Source organism: Dermochelys coriacea, chromosome 2 (genome assembly GCF_009764565.3).
Source record: "Dermochelys coriacea isolate rDerCor1 chromosome 2, rDerCor1.pri.v4, whole genome shotgun sequence".
NCBI lineage: Eukaryota > Metazoa > Chordata > Testudines > Dermochelyidae > Dermochelys > Dermochelys coriacea.
In genome coordinates this window covers 147978759-147996739 of record NC_050069.1, presented here as the reverse complement: position 1 = coordinate 147996739, position 17981 = coordinate 147978759, and the positions used below count along the sequence as shown (strand labels likewise).

Below are 17981 nucleotides of genomic sequence, written 5' to 3'. Positions count from 1 at the left end.
TTGTTCTTAAAATCCAAGAACTGTCAATAATTCAGAAAATCGTACTTGGCCAACAGCACTACATAGAATATTCAGAATATTGAACTAGATGATGTAAAAACCTTCCTTCCCAGCAGGTCCAGTCACTTGGCCTCCCTAATTTCAGAGTGGGTGGCTACATCTTTCTGTGACAATCTGAACAAGGAGGGAGTTTGGTGCAAGGTGGTTAAATGGAAACTCTGTTTCCTTAGCTGGGACAAAGTAGTGCTTCTTAGCCCTCTTGGGGGTAGAGATACACGTTGCCAATATATGCTGGATATATCTGGCTTCATTCACCAGTACTATCCGGCTGGACCCTGTGTGATGTAGGATGTCCAGGAGCTTGAGTTGTGTGTCCTGAACCTTCTCCAGGAACATCTGGAGCTCCTCTGCCACCCTATGTAGCAGCTTTCAAAATTGCTTATGGTCACCCAGAGGGAATGGTGAAGCTGGGATGACTGCCTCATCAGGAGATGAGGAGGATAACCTTGCCAGAACTAGCGGATCCAGCTCATGGGGATCAGGTGGAAGCTCTAATTACTTTCTTGCAGTAGGGAGAATGATTCCCTGTTAGATTGCTCTGACCTGGAGTATCATGCTTGTGGGTCCTACGAGCCGCACTAGGGCCAATAAGAAGGATTGAAGGTGGGCTGAGGATGTCCCCATTCATGGGTTGAATTATGCAAGCTGCCGTGTTCACTGATCCCTTAGAGACAGCAGACCTGATATTTCTGGGAGTATTCAGTGGATAAGGGTGACTGCTTTGCAGGTTAACAATAGATGCACTCCAAAGTAAGGGCTAACATTGCCCAGAGAAGAGTGATTGGGCGATATCAGAGGGGTAGCACCCAGATAAGCATAAGGAAGGCATCCTCATGCTGGAATGAAGGGATTAACAAGGTGACTTATGGTCCTGGGTACCCTAATAACCTTCATAATGATGTAATTGCCAGGATTTACACAGTTTACTGGTTAGCTAAGGATCAGACCCCAAGCACTTGTAAACTAGATTCTAAGAGATTCACAAGTGAGAAGGTTGGGGAATAGACAAATAAAAGGATTACAGTTATTTTCCATTAGTTTATTTCCGGTAAAGAAAAGAGAACTAAAAGTAAAAAATGAGCCAGCAGGATAAATGGTCCAAAGATCAGACTGATCCAATAAAAGGGCCTGAGGGCAAAGGCTTGGCTGCCTTAGGCTGATTTTCTATCAGCAGAACAGCCATGAAGTTACAGTTGGCCAAGTTATAGGTGGCAAAGGAATGAGAATTCCAGATGTAAGCAGCCAAAGAGAAACCGGCAGCACAAGAGGAAACCCACCAGAGACCCCTGTAGGCAGAAAAGGAAAAGTGGGAGTCAGAGGAAGCAGCACACCAAAGAGCCCTGGAAGCTGAGAAGCAGAAACAGGCAGCAGAAATAGCTTCACATTAGTGAGCCACAGAACTAGAGGAGTGGAAGTGGGAGGAGAAATCATGAACACAGGATGCTGGAGCTATGGATACAAAACCCTTAGGCAGCAAGCACTCCTCTCCAAGGATCACATGACTGGGACAAATTCTACCCTAGTTACAAGGAAACTGATTGCACTGAGGAATATTTGACCATCTTTGAAAGGATCACTAGGCTACATAACATCCCTGAGGGCCAGAGAATAACTGTCCTGCTTTCTAATTGGCAGCAAAAGCATTACAGGTGTTTAATTATGTATATGTAATTGAAGCTATGACAGGAAACAAAGGGTAGGAATAAATCATCAGTTTTCACAACGAAGAGTGGCAAATAGCAGGGTACCCCAGGGATCTGTACTAGGACCAGTGCTGTTCTACATATTCACATGTTCTGGAAAAAGGGGTAAACAGTGAGGTGCAAAGTTTGCAGATGACACAAGACTACTCAAGATAGTTAAGTCCAAAGCAGACTGCAAATAGTTACAAAGGGATCTCATAAAACTGGGTGATTGGGCAACAAAACGGCAGATGAAATTCAATTTTGATAAATGCAAAGTAATGCACATTGGAACATATAATCCCAACTATACATACAAAATGATAGGTTCTAAATTAGCTGTTACGACTCAAGAAAGTGGTTTTAGAGTCATTATGGATAGTTCTCTGAAAACATCTGCTCAATGTGCAATGGCAGTCAAAAAAGCTAACAATGTTAGGCATCATTAGGAAAGGGATAGGTAATAAGACAGTAAATATCATAATACCACTATATAAATCCATGGTATGGTTATACTTTGAATACTGCATACCGTTCTGGTCGCTCCATCTCAAAAAAGATACATTAGAAATGGAAAAAGTACAGAGAAGGGCAATAAAAACAACTGGGGTATGGAACAGCTTCCATATGAGGAGAGATTATAAGGATAGGGATTTTTCAGTTTGGAAAAAAGGCAACTAAGGAGAGATATGATAAAGGTCTATAAAATCATGAACGGTGTGGAGAAAGTGAATAAGGGAATGTTATTTAGTCCTTCACATAAAACAAAAACCAGGGCTCATCTAATGAAATTAATATGCAGCAGGTTTAAAACAAACAAAAGGAAGTACTTCTTCACACGACGCACAGTCAAACAGTGTAACTCATTGCCAGGGGATGTTAAGGTCAAAGCTATAACTTCAAAAAAGAATTAGATAAGTTCTTGGAGGATAAGTCCATCAATGGCTATTAGTCAAGATGGTCAGTAATGCAACCCCATGCTCCGGGTGTCCCTAAACCTCTAACTACCAGATGCTGTGACTGGATGACAGAGGATGGATCACTTGATAATTGCTGTCATAAATATAAAGGGAAGGGTAAGCACCCTTCTGTATACAGTGCTATAAAATCCCTCCTGGCCAGAGGCAAAACCCTTTCTCCTGTAAAACGTTAAGAAGCTAAGATAACCTCGCTGGCACCTGACTCAAAATGAGGGGACAAGATACTTTCAAATCTGGAGGGGAGGGAACAAAGGGTTTGTCTGTCTACGTGATGCTTTCGCCGGGAACAGATCAGTAATGCAGCCTTACAACTCCTGTTAAATTAGTAAGTAATCTAGCTAGAAATGCGTTAGATTTCCTTTTGTTTAATGGCTGGTAAAATAAGCTGTGCTGGATGCAATGTGTATTCCTGTTTTTGTGTCTTTTTGTAACTTAAGGTTTTGCCTAGAGGGATTCTCTATGTTTTGTATCTGATTACCCTGTAAGGTATTTACCATCCTGATTTTACAGATGTGATTCTTTTACCTTTTCTTTAAATAAAATTCTTCTTTTAAGAACCTGATTGATTTTTCATTGTTCTTAAGATCCAAGGGTTTGGGTCTGTGTTCACCTGTACAAACTGGTGAGGATTCTTATCAAGCCTTCCCCAGGAAAGGGAGTGTAGGGCTTGGGGGGATATTTTGGGGGAAGATGTCTCCAAGTGGGCTCTTTCCCTGTTCTTTTTTTAAAATGCTTGGTGGTGGCAGCATATGGTTCAAGGACTAGGCAAAGTTTGTACCTTGGGGAAGTTTTTAACCTAAGCTGGTAAGAATAAGCTTAGGGGGTCTTTCATGCAGGTCCCCACATCTGTATCCTAGAGTTCAGAGTGGGGAAGGAACCTTGACAATTGCCCTGTTCTGTTCATTCCCTCTGAAGAATCTGGCATTGGCCACTGTTGGAAGACAAGATACTGTGCTAGATCCTGGTCCACTGGTCTGACCCAATATGGCCATTCTTATTTTCTTATGTTCTTAAAGATGGTGGGTTGTGGAATGGACATATGCAACACAGCTCAAAGAACAACAGTAAAGAAAGGTAGATAGCCATTGTTTTCTTTGAGTGATTGCACATGTCCATTCCACTGTGGAGGACTCACAAGCAGTTCAAGTTGGAGGTGGGTTCAGAGTCTACTTGTACAGGCATTGCAGGACCACGAATCCAAATCTGGCTTTGTCTCTAGACTAATGAGTGATGGCATAATAGGAGGTAAATATGTGGACTGAAGACCAGGATGCCACCTTACAAATGTTAAGGATGGGCACCCAAGCAAGAAAGGCCACGGAAGCCGCCACTGATCTAGTTGAGTGAGTCACACTTTAGATAGAAGTTCTGGATCCACAGAACAGTAGCACAGACATATACATCCAGAAATCCAGGAGGAGATTATCTGAGTGGACACTGGGTGGCCCATTACTCTTTCTGAAATTACAACAAATAGGTGTGAGGATGATCTGAATGGGCTAGTCCGATCCAGACAAAAAGCCTGGATCCGACTAATACTTCTAACATCTAGAGAATGGAGTTTCTCTTCCCAGCTACTTGAATGAGGCTTTGAAAAGAAGGGTAGTAAGTAAATTTCTTGACTAATGTGAAAATATCAGAAACCACTTTAGTCAGGAACTTTGGATAAGATTAAAGGAAAACCTTATCTTACTGTGGAATACTGTGTAGGGAGGTTCTGACACCAGGGATCATAGCTCTCCTATTCTCCTGGCCAAGGTAATCATGATGAAGCGAAAGCCATTTTCATAGATAGGTGTAAAAGGAATAAGTTGCTAGTGGCTCAAAGGGGGGAGCCATCAAACTTTATCAGAACTAAACTGCAGAATTGGGCTATGGGTCAGTGGGTATAGCACATCCAATCCCTTTAGAAATCTAACGGACATAGGGTTTGAAGAGAAAAGGGTTGAAGGTGGAAAACTGAGACAGCCACCAGGTGGACTCTGATGGAATTAAAGGCAAGTCCTTGTTGCTTCAGGAACAGGAGATACTCCCAGATATGTGGAATTGAAGCTTGGGCTGGGTGGACACCTCTTTGCATAGGCCAAATAGGGAATTTCTTCCATTTTGCAACGTAAGTAGACCTGGTTGAAGGCTTCCTAACATTCAGGAGAATTTCTTCTACTCTTTTAGAGCAACACCTTTCAGAGGAAGTCAGCCATGAAGCATCCATGCTGACAGGCCTATAGATTGGGATTGAGGAGGCAGCCGTTGTCCTGGGAGATGACATATGCATCTCTCAGGAGTGACAGAGGGGGTCTGACCAATTGGGCTAGTAGAAATGAAAACCAATATTGTCGAAGCTACAGTGGGGCTATTGGTATAATGTGAGCACAATCTTGCCTGACCTTGGACAAGACCTTGTAGAAGAACTGGAGGGGAGGGATACAGCAGGGCTTTGGACCAGTTTAGGAGGAAATTATCCCACCCAGATATTTTTTGTTTTCATTTGTTGCGAACAGGTCCACTAGGGGAGTACCCCACTATTGGAAAATGGCCTCGGACATATCTGGATGAAGGGACCATTCATGGTGGCCTGCAAACAATCTGCTTTCACAGTCTGTCAGAATGTTTTGAACCCCTGAATGATAAGCCACTTTGAGGCTGATGCAAAAGTTCCAAAGCAAGACTGCCTCCTTGGCATAACTTTGTTGACCGGGATCCTTGTCTATTTACATGAAACATGGCTGTTGTGTTGTCAGTAAATATTAAAGCTCTGCCCCATGATATGTGGGAGTAAGGCCATGCAAGCCAAACAGCTGGCCCTGAGTTCTCTGATATTTATATGGAGACTTAGGTCCTGGGAAGACAAAAGCTCCAGAGTTTGACAGGGACCAAAGTGAACTCCCCAATCCAATGAGTGTCTGCTGAGGAGCAGCAAAGGGAACTCCTCTGCCAGCGTTTGATGGGTCTATCTGTCAGTCATTGGAGGACAAGACTCAAGCAGGTATCTCAATTACTGTATCCATATGATGGTGGGCTGGAGAGTATACTGAGGTGAGCCAACCCTGTAGTTCCCTGAAGTGCAGTCCTGCATGCCAAACTATGTGCCCTAGAAGTTTGAGGCATTTTCGAACTGTAGTGAGAGGATGAGCATTTAGATCTAGTACAATGAGCTGCATTGCTTGGTGTCACAGAGCCATTGGGGTGATGCTCTGGAACTACTCCATACAAAGCCAGTCAGAAATCTGGGGGAGCATGCCTCCTCTCTCTGAGCATACTGTCTCCAGGGCAAGAAGCTTACACAGCTTCGACCTTCTTGGGTCTGACCTCAGCGCATTCAGTATCCCCTTTCACACCGTGTGCTTCCAGCTGCCTGGCCCCTGCCCTGCTCATTGCTCCTCCTCCAGACTTTGTCTCGCTTCCTGGGCCAAGACTCACCTGGTCGCATCCCCTCCCTGGTCTCAGGTTACGAAGGGGTGGCCATAGCATCTGTGCAGGCAGCTGGAGCAGCCACTGCAAAAATAACACACCCTTATTCCCACCACCTAGACATTGGTGCAATACACAGGGAAACTGAGGCACACATAGCACTGATGCAAAACAGTAAGACTCACATAGGCTCACGTACAACGTAAGGGAAAATCCACACTTTGTCACAGTTGGATCCTCTTTTGTGGCAGGAATGCACTGGCAAGTGTGGTGTCCAGGATTAGAGAGGATAGATTCTTGTTCAGAGAGTAGAGTCAGGATAGATTTTTCTGCGCTGATTAGGAGTCCTAGGTGTAGAAGGCTGACTGGATAGTGGCCTTGCTGGAGACTATCTGGGACCCGTACTGGCCTCTCAATAGCCAATCATCCAGGTAAGACAACACATGGATTCCTTACTTGTGCAAGAATACAACCACTACTGCCATGAATTTTGTAAACACGGAAGGGGCTGTTGACAGGCCAAACGGGAGAACTGTGAGCGGATGGTAGGGTTCGTTGACCATGAATCTGAGGAAATTTCTGTGCTGTGATGAATTGCCCCATGAAAGTAAGTGTCCCTTAAGTCAAGGACAGCGAACCAGTCCCCAGTCTCTAAGGAAGGGATATCAGAAGTAAGAGTAAACATCAAGAATTTTGTTTTATTCAGAAACTTGTTTAGTTGCTTTAGATCAGTGGTTCTCAAACTTATTTGATCGGGGCCCCCTTCTCTGTGTCTGTAGTCGTTAACATCTCTTCCTTCCCCCAAGAACATATACCAAGCCACTTTTAGTTTTGAAGGCAGCACTGACCAGCAGTAGTACAGAAGTAAAGATGGCAATGTGAAAACTGATATTCATCAATATCACTTTTCACAGCAGACTTAGAAGTAAGGATGCAGCAGCACAGAAGTAAAGGAGAGAATGTGAAAAGTGATATTTGTCATCACTTTTCATAGCAGACTTAGTGCCGCATTGCCACCCTTATTTCTGCGCTGCTGCTGCCACCCTGGGGAGTCCACCCCATAGTTTGAGAACAGCTTTGATGATCTGTTCTGTCCAGATGAACTGGCAGTTGCAGAGGAGGAAGAAGGTAGAGACCATCTCTTATAACCTCTAGCCTTCTTCTTGACAGATCCTGGTTATGAGGAATGAATGGTGGAACCACTCTGATTGCTGCGGGAAGAACGGCTTGCTCTTCACCGCCAGCATACAGGTTCCCGGTGACTTAAGTGTTGCTCTTAAGTCCTTAAGGCTATGAAGCCTCTCATCTGTCTTCTCAGAGAAGAGCGAGGAGCATTCAAATGGGAGGTCCTGTATGGTTTGCTGCATCTCTCAAGGTAGACCTGCCAATTGCAGCCAAGATGAACGTTGCATGGAAATGGTCGAAGCCATAACAAAAGCCGCTGAGTCAGCCACTTCCAGCATGATCTGGCCAATAATTTGCCCTCATCTACCAGAGTCGTGAACTCCTGCTTAACCTCATCTGGAAACTTGTCAAACTTTAGGAAACTTTCCCACAAGTTAAAATCAGACTGACTCAGCAGAACCTGCTGGTTCGTGATTCTCAGTTGTAACTCTCTTGTGAAATAAATCTTTCCACCAAGAGGTCCAGCTTTCTTGCTTCTTTCCCTGTTTGCAGCAGATGGTATCAGGGAACCAGGTGGTTGTAAAAATATTCATATCCCTAAGAAGGGACATATCTCCTTTCCCCCCTTTTAACAGTGAGAGGAAAGGAGAATGGGATGTGTCATAAGATCTTGATGGGCTCTAGGATAGCCTCATTTATAAGGAGAATTACCCTAGAGGGTGCCACAAAAGTCAAAATGTCCATCAATCTATGCAACTTTTCTTGCAGCTCCTCTGGTTGGATAAGCAGAGCCGCAACCACCCTTTTTATTAAGTCCTGGTGGGCTCTGAAATCATCTGAAGGGGGGGAGGTAGACTCCGAGAGTACTGCTTCATCTGGTGATGAAGAGAAAGAGACCAATGGGTGTTCAGGGAGATCCTCATCTAACAAGAATTGGACAGGAAAGTCCTAAGTAAGCAATTGCCCTTGCATATCCCAGAAAAGGGGGAATGGGGACCATGTTGTACACGCTTCTAATGCCTACTCAATGTGGGAGGGCAGGAAGGGAATTGGGATGCTGTAGAGCATATGGGGAATGCCTCATGGACTCCAGAAGAGCCAATTAGCATGGTGGTGGGACCCTGCTATGCACTGGCCGTTGGTCCTTGGGCCAAGATCTGGAGCAAGGTGGGTAGATGCTCCACAGGGGCTGCTCTCATCTGGAGGCATGTTGCTGAAAGTCACAGTCCTGCATAGCACTTGCATGACAATGTTCCCTATGTGAATTTTCCAACTCCAAAATGATTTCCCACTGGCCAGTAGCAATCTAATGTTGCTGTGTGTCAGAGGGTGGACACTGAAAAGTGTCACGTGGGTTTTTGTGATTTTAATAAAAAGACATGAAAATTATGGGCCATGGATGACATTATGGTACGGAGAAAGTTACATTTTGGGAACTTGACCCCTAAGTCCCAGACATCCTGGCATGACTCATTTCTACCCACAACATGTTGTCAACATTTTGCAAAAGGCATTATGCCAGAAGGCAATGCATAGCACACTAGCACACCTACCTGTGGTGCACTGCACTTTGCATCTACACAAGCACTCCTGGTAAGTATGTCCAGTGCCAGTGCAAGCAACTAAGTATGCATGTGCCTGAGGTATATGCAAACTTCTGTTGCTGTACGCTGACATAACTTGGGTCAACCAAAGTTTTTAGTGTAGACATAGCTTTAGTAACAGAGGTCTGTCCTGTGGTCTACAGGTTCTGATTCTGCTGATGACCCATGTTGTATGGCTCTACATTAAATAAACTTTTTTAAAAAATCAAGGAAGTTACACACAAATAGGCCTATGCTAAAAGATTATAAAGGTTGCAAAGTCAAGCACTCAGAAGTTAGGATATGCCAGAATTAACGCTGCCTGAACAACATTAATTTGTCCCACTGGTGTGCATGTATTTTGATTAAGTCTTTAATTACATGATCAGGTGCTATTTTTTCCCCCCACAGGATCCCTGTCATAGTGCACAGGATTTACAGTGCTCAGGGAATGAATCAAGGTTATTCAGTGAATAAGGCTGTTGACCTGCATCATTTGTTGCAGAAGTTGAAAGGTGTGTATGAACAAGGGAGGGAAATGCTGGAAGAGAAATAATGGTCTTGTGTTTTAGACAAATGAGAATGCTGCCCTGCAGATTTGGATTCTATCCCTGCCTCATTATTTAAATGACAATTTATTTTCCACATGAATTAATAATATAAAAAGAAATATTGAGTAACTACCTATTCAGCAAGCACTATTCATTCTGTAAAGTGAATGAGACAGGGACCCCGTGGACTAAACAGTAGGTTATCAGGTAATAACCAACCATCTATCATAATGCATATGTACAAGGAGACTAAATTAAGGTTGCATGGGCAACCTTTACTTAGGAATTTCCTAGCCTTTGAGTTCCTTACTTTGCAACCTTAATATTCTTTAAATGTAGTTTTATTTTGTATGTAACATTATATATAAACATGCAATGTTAAAATTAATTCCTTTGTCTAAAATACTTTAGAAGCTTTGTCAAAGAGGACACCACACAAATTTGCCATATAAAGGACATTCAGTGGCAAAGGTGGGAAGGTATCATGCATCAGGAAAGATTACAGTTTAAGGAAACAAGAGGAGGACTATCATAAGTAAGGATACGATTCTGTCATGGATTCTGTGCATTTCTGGGACTTCCATGACTTCTTCAGGGGCAGGGCTGGAGCAGCGCTCAGCCCTGAGTTCACCAGAGCAGTGGCCCCAGGACTGAAGCAGCAGCAGCAGGGGTTGGGTCAGCCCCTGCCACAGGAGCAACAGTGGGGCTGGAGCAGCTGAAAGCTCCCAGCAGCGCTCTGACTATTTGTCTTTTCCCACCAATCCCCGCCTCCCTTCAACAGGGTATTTTTAGTAAAAGTCAAGCACAGGTAGCGGTCTTCCATGAATTTTTGTTTATTGCCTGTGACCTGTCCCTGACTTACTAAAAATACCCTTGACAGAATCGTAACCTTAACATAAGAAAAGAAAGGGAAGGATTGTGCTAAACAAATATTTGAGAGGAAACTATTAGGAAAGGGAAAACATATTCACACTTTACAAAGAAGTGATGCCCTTATCTCAGATTTGTCCTTTGGTTTCAAATCTAAGGAAAAACTTAAATGAAGTGAGAAATAAAACAGCTGCCAGTAGGTAGGTAAAAGCACCATCAATGAAGACACAGGATTAAAAGAGATTACATTATACTCAGGTGAAAAGGTAAGAGAATACATGGCCAAATTGAAGGAGGTGAACTGCATGATCCTTCCCCGCCTGCCCTAACTTCTATAATTTCAATTTGTAAGCAAATAATTGTAAATTAAAGATCTTTTGGTCCAGAACAATTTCACACAATGTAGCCAAAAGAAGATGAGCACCATCACTACGAGGAGGCATTGGAGATGGATCGGCCATGTGCTTTGGATGGAAACTGATTCCATCACCAGAATAGCAATACACCTGAAGGCAAGCGAAAATGTGGTCCCCCGAAAACAACATGACAAAGAACTGGGAAGCTGAGCTGAAAAACCTGGGGGACAGCTGGGGAAAGACTTGTCAGAAGCAGACAGGAGTGGAGGCGTAATGGGTACTACCTAACTAACTAAAGATTCATTTCTGTAGCAAAATGCATTTAAATACAGAAAGACGGAGACTGGGTTAATCAGGGACAAGGGAGAAGATGAAAACCTTGGATATGGCTACACTATGGAGATTACACCAGTATAGCCATGTTGGCATAGCTATTCATGCATTACCCTGTAACAGACACAGCCTACAATGACAGAAAGAGTTCTTCTGTCTATGTAGAACACCACCTCCTTGGATGTCAGGAGTTACATGGATGGAAGAAGCTGCATCTACACTGGGGGTTAGATTGGCATAGCTATGTCGATCATGGGTGTGGGTTTTTTTCACACTCCCAACGGACACTTATTTATGTTGATCTAACTTTTAAGTGTACATCAAACCCCATCACATACAAGACATCTGTCTGAATCCGTATTATTTTAGTAATCACCAAAAATTGTTACGATTTGATGGCTGTGTGTTGGTCTCAGTGGACACGTGTTGATTCCACAGAAGTTTCCATAATTCAACATCTGAGCAGAGAGTTGAAGAATTCAAGAGGCATGGAGATGACATAACTTCCATTCCTACTGGTGCTCCCAATCGGCTAGGGTTAAGGTACATGATTGGGCGAGTATGGGGGGAGGGATAGCTCAATGATTTGAGCATTGGCTGCTAGACTCGGGGTTGTGAGTTCAATCCTTGAGGGGGCCATTTAGGGATCTGGGGCAAAAATTGGGGATTGGTCCAACTTTGAGCAGGGGGTTGGACTAGATGACCTCCTGATGTCCCTTCCAACCCTGATATTCCATAATTTATACAGTCTGGTTCTGTAGCTAAACAAAGACTTCAGTCTGCAACGCTTTCAATTTGACACCTTTTAAAATAAATTTAGTGCTTGTGAAAAGAAACTGATGAAACACAACTGGGAACTTAATTCTTATGAAGAACTGCTTATGTTTATGAAGTTAAACTTGTTCCTAAGTGACTGCAGGATCAGAGCCTTGAACTGTAAGTAAACTTTACTGAAATTATTTTTTTTTAAATATAAATTCTGTAGTGAAATTATTAAATCTAACAAATAAAATAAATCCATCTAATTCAATTATACAACTTTGTTACCCATGGCAAAATATGGCAATCATGATCATCTCAATAACTGAGTATTTGAATTTTTATTATAGAGAAATAATGCACTTTCAATAATACACCTAATAAGAGAATAAACCTCTTAAAGGATCAGAGTTAAAATGTCTACAGCGCACTAATCTTCTAAAGATGAACATATGTACTGCAGTATACTCACTTGTCTGCCAGCATGTTTGACAGTTGCCACGGTGACAAGGTTCTTCACATCTATGAAGGCTACAATTGAGTTTGCGTCCACAAACCAAGGGACACTTATGTTCTTTGTCCTGGGAAAAATATTTATGAAAAATTACTAAATTATCAATGCTTTTCTCCCCCTCTAAAATGCCCCGCAAAATATGATTAAAATCCACTACTGACCAGGGCCATATTACTGTACCCAAGGATAGAAGAAATTAACAGTCAAGATTCTTTTCATACCACATGCTGAGCATCTATTAAGTGGGAATTTTCTGCAATATTTTTATGAAGACTATGTATACCTCAGTTTCCCCATATACTGCAGTGTTTCCTAGTTTTGGAGTTGGGCGGGGGGGAGAAAGAGTCTGTATGCTCTCAGGGCAGGCTAAAGAGACAGGTGTGAGTGGAACCTTTTAACCTGCTTGTCAGCAGCCTAGCTGTCCGGAACTAAGTGGGCCTTAATCCCTGTGTCAGTGGAGAAACCATGAAGACAATAGCAAATCACCGGGATATTGAAACCTCGCAACCAACGACCACAGATTGTCCCACCTTTTCTGCAGGAAGCCAAGCAGCATTTCCTCAGTTCGGGAACAAAGGACCAGGGCGGTGTGAGATGGGAGCTAAGTGCTAGAGGGTGAAGAGCTCCCTGCAAGCACAGCAGTGCAGGGGAAGAGCAAGTCCTGTCCCTCCCTAACCTGGCTGGGACTAGCAGCTAGGAGCCCCTGACTGGGGCACTCCCAGCAGCACAGGGGAGACCAGACCCACCTCCACCTCCGGGAACCTCCTGTGGCTGCAGGAAGCTCCAGGGGTGCTGCTTTCAGAGCCCAGCTCTGAACGCACTGCAGAAGTGAGGGTGGCAATCCTGTGACCCCCTACAACAGCTTTGCAACCTCCCCAGACCCCCCTTTTGAGTCTGGATCCCCATGGCTACAACACCATGACATTTCAGATATAAACATTTGAAACATGAAATTGACAAGAATGGACCATGAATTTGGTAGGGCCCTATTCATTTCTCTTTGCTAACCAAGGTCTTCCTATGCGGAATTCTAGTCAACTATTAAACCCTTCAGTTTGACAACACTGGCTGAGTGTCACTGCAGATGCTGGTGGAGGTGCACTGCTCTCTAAGATTGTACAAGTCTCCCTCAGAGGTCTGTCTCAGTGGGACTCGCTAAATGGAGCTCATGGTGTGATGAAGGCCCAGAGGTCAAGTCTAAGGAGGCAGTGAAACCGCATGGCTTATCCTGGAGGAAGAGTGAGACCCCAAGAGGGTCTGGCACACTGAAGTGATCCTTCCTGAGACGACTCCAAAGCTGGGGTCTTAGCACCAATACTGTAGATCTATGAGAGTATCTCATTGATCAACTGGAATTTTATCAACCTAGGACTAGGATACACAAAGTTTTGTGCTGGTATAGGATTTGTATTTGGTTAGGGGTGGTTTTTTTTTTTTTTTTTTTTTAAAAACCAAAGTTATTTTGTACAACCCCTAGCATGGTCACAGTTATACTCATATATAGATGTCTTACATCAGTATAGTTTACTCCGCTTCCCATATGGGAATAGCTATACTTGCATAAGGCACATTTATACTGGTATAATTGGATTCATACTAAGGGGTTGTATTGCTTTAAGTATACTAATATAGTTAAAGTGGTATAGCTTGTGTGTTGACAAGCTCTTAGTTCAGTGGTTCTCAACCTATTTTCATATATGCAGCCCAAAATATGTTACTTGGGCTGCAGATTGAGAACCACAGTGTGCCCCCCCCAAACTCCTTCACAGACCCCTATCCCCAGCAACCCCACTCACAGACCCCTCCAGAAAGTGGGGTCAGGAGTGGAACCCTGGGCGTGGGTTCCTGGCTGAGCAGCCAGGCCCCCACAGCTGGCCCCGGAGCGGCCAGGTGGCAGTGCAGCTAGGATCCTAGACCCCACCCTGCGGGGGCCAGCAACAAGTCAGCCAGGACCTGAGCCCTAGGGCCTTTAGCACACCGCTGCACTGCAGTGGTGTGCTAATTGGGCTGCATGTGACCTGTGGGCCATGGGTTGAGAACCACTGTCTTAGTTACACTATCACACTTGGGTGCACAGCATTAATCCTAACAGACTTCTTGAACAAAGTGCAAGGATGAATATTTTACATTACGAAACAGGGAATCTACATCTCAGCAGCCTTTTCACATACTATTTTTTTTAAAAAAAGTAGAGATGTAGCATTTTACACTGAACCATTTCTTATATTGTATAAATGAACTTACCACACAGCAAATTTCATTACATTTGTGTCGTCCACATGACCGTTTCTTGTTACATCGCTTGTCACACATAAATGTAATATCAGCTGTTCCAGTAGAAAAAATGTGTTTATATTTATTTAAATATTCAACCTGTGACTACATATTATAAGATTGCAATAAGTAAATGTGTGTAGCAAGACCACACTAAAAATAATATGATGAAATGAAGAAAAGAGAGTACATTCTTACAGAGGCAGCACAAATCACTGCATAGAGAGGCTAATATAATGTGACACTAGACCAAACTCTCTTTTATAATTAGTTTGAGACATAAGCCTGGTGGTTGTACTTTGGCTTCTTGCTTACTAGCGTCAGTATTAAAATGACCACCAGTCTTTAATTAAGGGGAACGTTCCTGGTAAGACAATACCACCATTTGATTCTTAAACAATTCAAATTGGCGACAGATTACAAACTGACAATATACTCATTAAATGTTTGGAGCAAAAAGTCCCTGTAAACAGCAAGTTACAAGAGAAGTGGAGTCACTTGTGAGGTATCTCCAATGTGGGTGCATTTCAGTTTACATCCAAATACCTACAGCAGTATCTAAGCATGCCGCAGAATAGTGACAAGTACTGATAAAAGCATAATTTGGAAGTTTACATTAACATACTTAGAACTACTTAAGTATATTAAGAAAGTGGTTTATGAAACAGCTAATGGATTTGAAAAATCTGAAAATTTGACCATCTTTATGTTGCTACATAAAGTAGGGAATGTTAATTACCGGTGACACTGTTGTAGTCTCCTCAACTCCCATCCTACAACACTGAATTCAAAGGCAGTGTTATGGTGACACCTACTGGAAGCAGGGAGGCAAAATATTCTAAAGCCCTGCCCCTGATTCCATAAATCTCAGCCACAACTGCATCCCATCAGGAAGAGAACTTCCAGATCTATAGAGAAGGAAACAGTATGAAAGACAGAAAGAAATAAAACAAGCAGCAAAACAACACCCAAAAGGGAGGTGGATGAGATATAGTATAGAAGAGGAGAAAACAGACAGAATTACTGGTAATTTTCGCCTTTGTTTTATGTCTCTCTCTTCTATCCTACAAACACTGGATTAAGGGCACAAAAAGAGGATGCAGCAAGCAGTAACCTGAGGATGTGGGACTACCTTAACATGCCACTATCAGGTCCTTGCAGCCAAAGGAAGTATCCTGAGAAGTGGAGATACCTAATTGATGACAATTTATAAAGGAGTGAGGAGATGATCATGCTGCTGACTTACACATCTTCAGCATGTTCACGGCTCATGAAGATTCATCTAGCTACATGGAATCTGGCAAGTTTATCTGACAGTCTGGTCATATGCTTTAAGAATACAGCATAAGACCCACCTAGCAAAAGCTATGGTAGATGCAGCATTACCTTTGTAACCCTGCTGTGACTTTCTAAACTCTCAGAATAGGATAAAAGTTGACAACATGCTTAACATCCAATAAATGTAGCTTCTAGTCGTGGGTGGGGAATACTAGATTAGGACTGAAAGGAGAAGAACAATAGATAGAACTTAGTATTCATCTTGTGAACAAATTCTGAACGAAGACAAAAAATATCCTTCTGGAAAACGAGGGAGATAAGGAGGAGAGAAGATGGGAGTTCTACTCATTCACTCACTCTGGAAAGAAAAACCATCTTAAAAGGAAAGAATTTTGTCCTAAGGTCTCTCATGAAAGTTGGTTGCATCAAAATTGACATGGATGAGGATCAAGTTCCATTGAGGATCACAGGATGAATCACGGGTTTTTGAAACCATTTCTTGAACAGCAACAGAGGCAAATCCAAAATATCTTGGTGCCACATCAGGCCACAAAGAATTTCCAGCTCTGAGAGCAGGAGAGCATACATTCTGCTGCTCTCCAGACAGTGGAGAAGCCTCTCTTTGAGAAATGGCTCCCTTCAAGATGAATGAGGCCAGATTGAAATGAAGGCAAATGTAAAACAGAACCTGGAGAAAATAGGTCCAGGATACTGGGAAGCACTAATCACTTACAGGCTCATCAAATCAAAACCAGCAACAGAAGAGTGGTTGTGAAACAGAATCACAAATCCAGTTCATCAGCCTGAGCAGCAGGAAAAGCAGCACTACAATTTCCTACTCTACCTCTCGGTTGAGGAACACAAACACATGCAGGGCACAGGCACAGCCCCAATGGATAGTGCAGGTCAAAAGATTTCAGTCTTGTGCGCATGTGAAGAACAGTGGTACTGCTATTCTCTTTTCTTCTAATGGTCCCTTGGCACTAAGAAAGAACACTGCAGAACTCTGTGGCCTACTGGACAATTCAGACCCCCTGAAAACCAAGCATTTTTCAGCACTGGACTTTGGGGTCTCCTAAGGTTGAAAGTGTGCGGAAGAGCCTGGAATCAGTTCTTATTCTGAACCTGTCCTCAAAACTTTCATGGCTTCCTGTATCACGTGGATCCTAATTGGGACATGCAATGCTTCTGACAAGCGAAAATCTAGAAAAAGCAGCACTACATTAGCAAATGCCGAGCATGTCAAGAATTGATTACAAGTGTCTGAAATGGGAAATGTTGAGCCACAAGATGAACAGCCTTCACTATTCCTAATTGTTAAACACCAGTGACTAAAGCCTCCCCCAACAACACAGGAAATTTCCTCTAATAAAACAAAGAGAAGATTAAAAGATTGAAAACTTAAAAACCGCTGTATTGGTCTAAAATTGACCATTCAGTAGAAATAAAAGGGTAGACCCACTACCAATATGCAATTGGCTAGACGTATTCTGTGGGTTTTTTGTTTATTTTTGCCTTCCTCTGAAGCATTAGAGATGGGGTGGACCAGTGCTCTGAGGTGGTACATAGAATTCATTCTAGAAATCTGACTATTGTGTCTTGCTCATAATGGTCAGTGTTATGGTGATCATGAGATTTGGGGTTGGGAAGGATTTTTTCTCTAGGTCAGATTGGAAAGGATTTTGGGTTATTTTTGTTTGCCTTTCTCTGTAGCATGGGGTTCACCTGCTGGGATCATCTGGGGCAGATCTCACCTAATCAATTCCCTTCCATTGCAGGGGCCTCTGTCATTGGTGGCAGCTTGGTCTCTCCTGTTCTATGCCTGCGGGACACAGTATAGTCTGATGAGGACTGAAACGTTTTGGACTATATAAAGTCTTTGGGCTTAATATGGATTGGAATTACAATCCAATTAGAAAATATTGCTTATGAAAACTTGAAACATTAAGAATTTCAGGAGGAGAAACAAACTCAGATGCATTTTATGCTGCACACTTTGTTAACTTTTTTAAACATCTATTCTGATCTAAAACACTAAATTTAGGATTAAGATTGCACAAGTGCATTTGACACAACAGTGAAAATACTAGAAAAAGGGGGAAAAACTTCAGAAAATAAGGTTAAGTAATTGGTGGAGACTTTTTTTGTCTGAAAAGTTCTAACGGGCTTCCCCTCCATGAGGTCACAAGTATAGATTTAATAAAA

At 42.8% G+C, this 17981-nt stretch overlaps 1 protein-coding gene across 5 annotated transcripts in view; it reads right to left on the bottom strand.

Annotated features, from left to right (window-relative positions):
* The window catches only part of NFX1 (nuclear transcription factor, X-box binding 1), a 226272-nt gene that overhangs the window by 89655 nt on the left and 118636 nt on the right, over window positions 1-17981 (bottom strand). For 4 of the 5 annotated variants that reach the window (XM_043508487.1, XM_038392949.2, XM_043508486.1 and 1 more), the window contains 2 exons: window positions 14469-14551; window positions 12183-12291 (listed from right to left, as the gene is read on the bottom strand). The exons of the other annotated variant lie outside the window; for it this stretch is intronic. In XM_043508487.1, the coding sequence (XP_043364422.1) occupies window positions 12183-12291; window positions 14469-14551 (192 nt within the window). The remainder of the gene's footprint in view (window positions 1-12182; window positions 12292-14468; window positions 14552-17981) is intronic. 5 annotated transcript variants of the gene reach the window in all.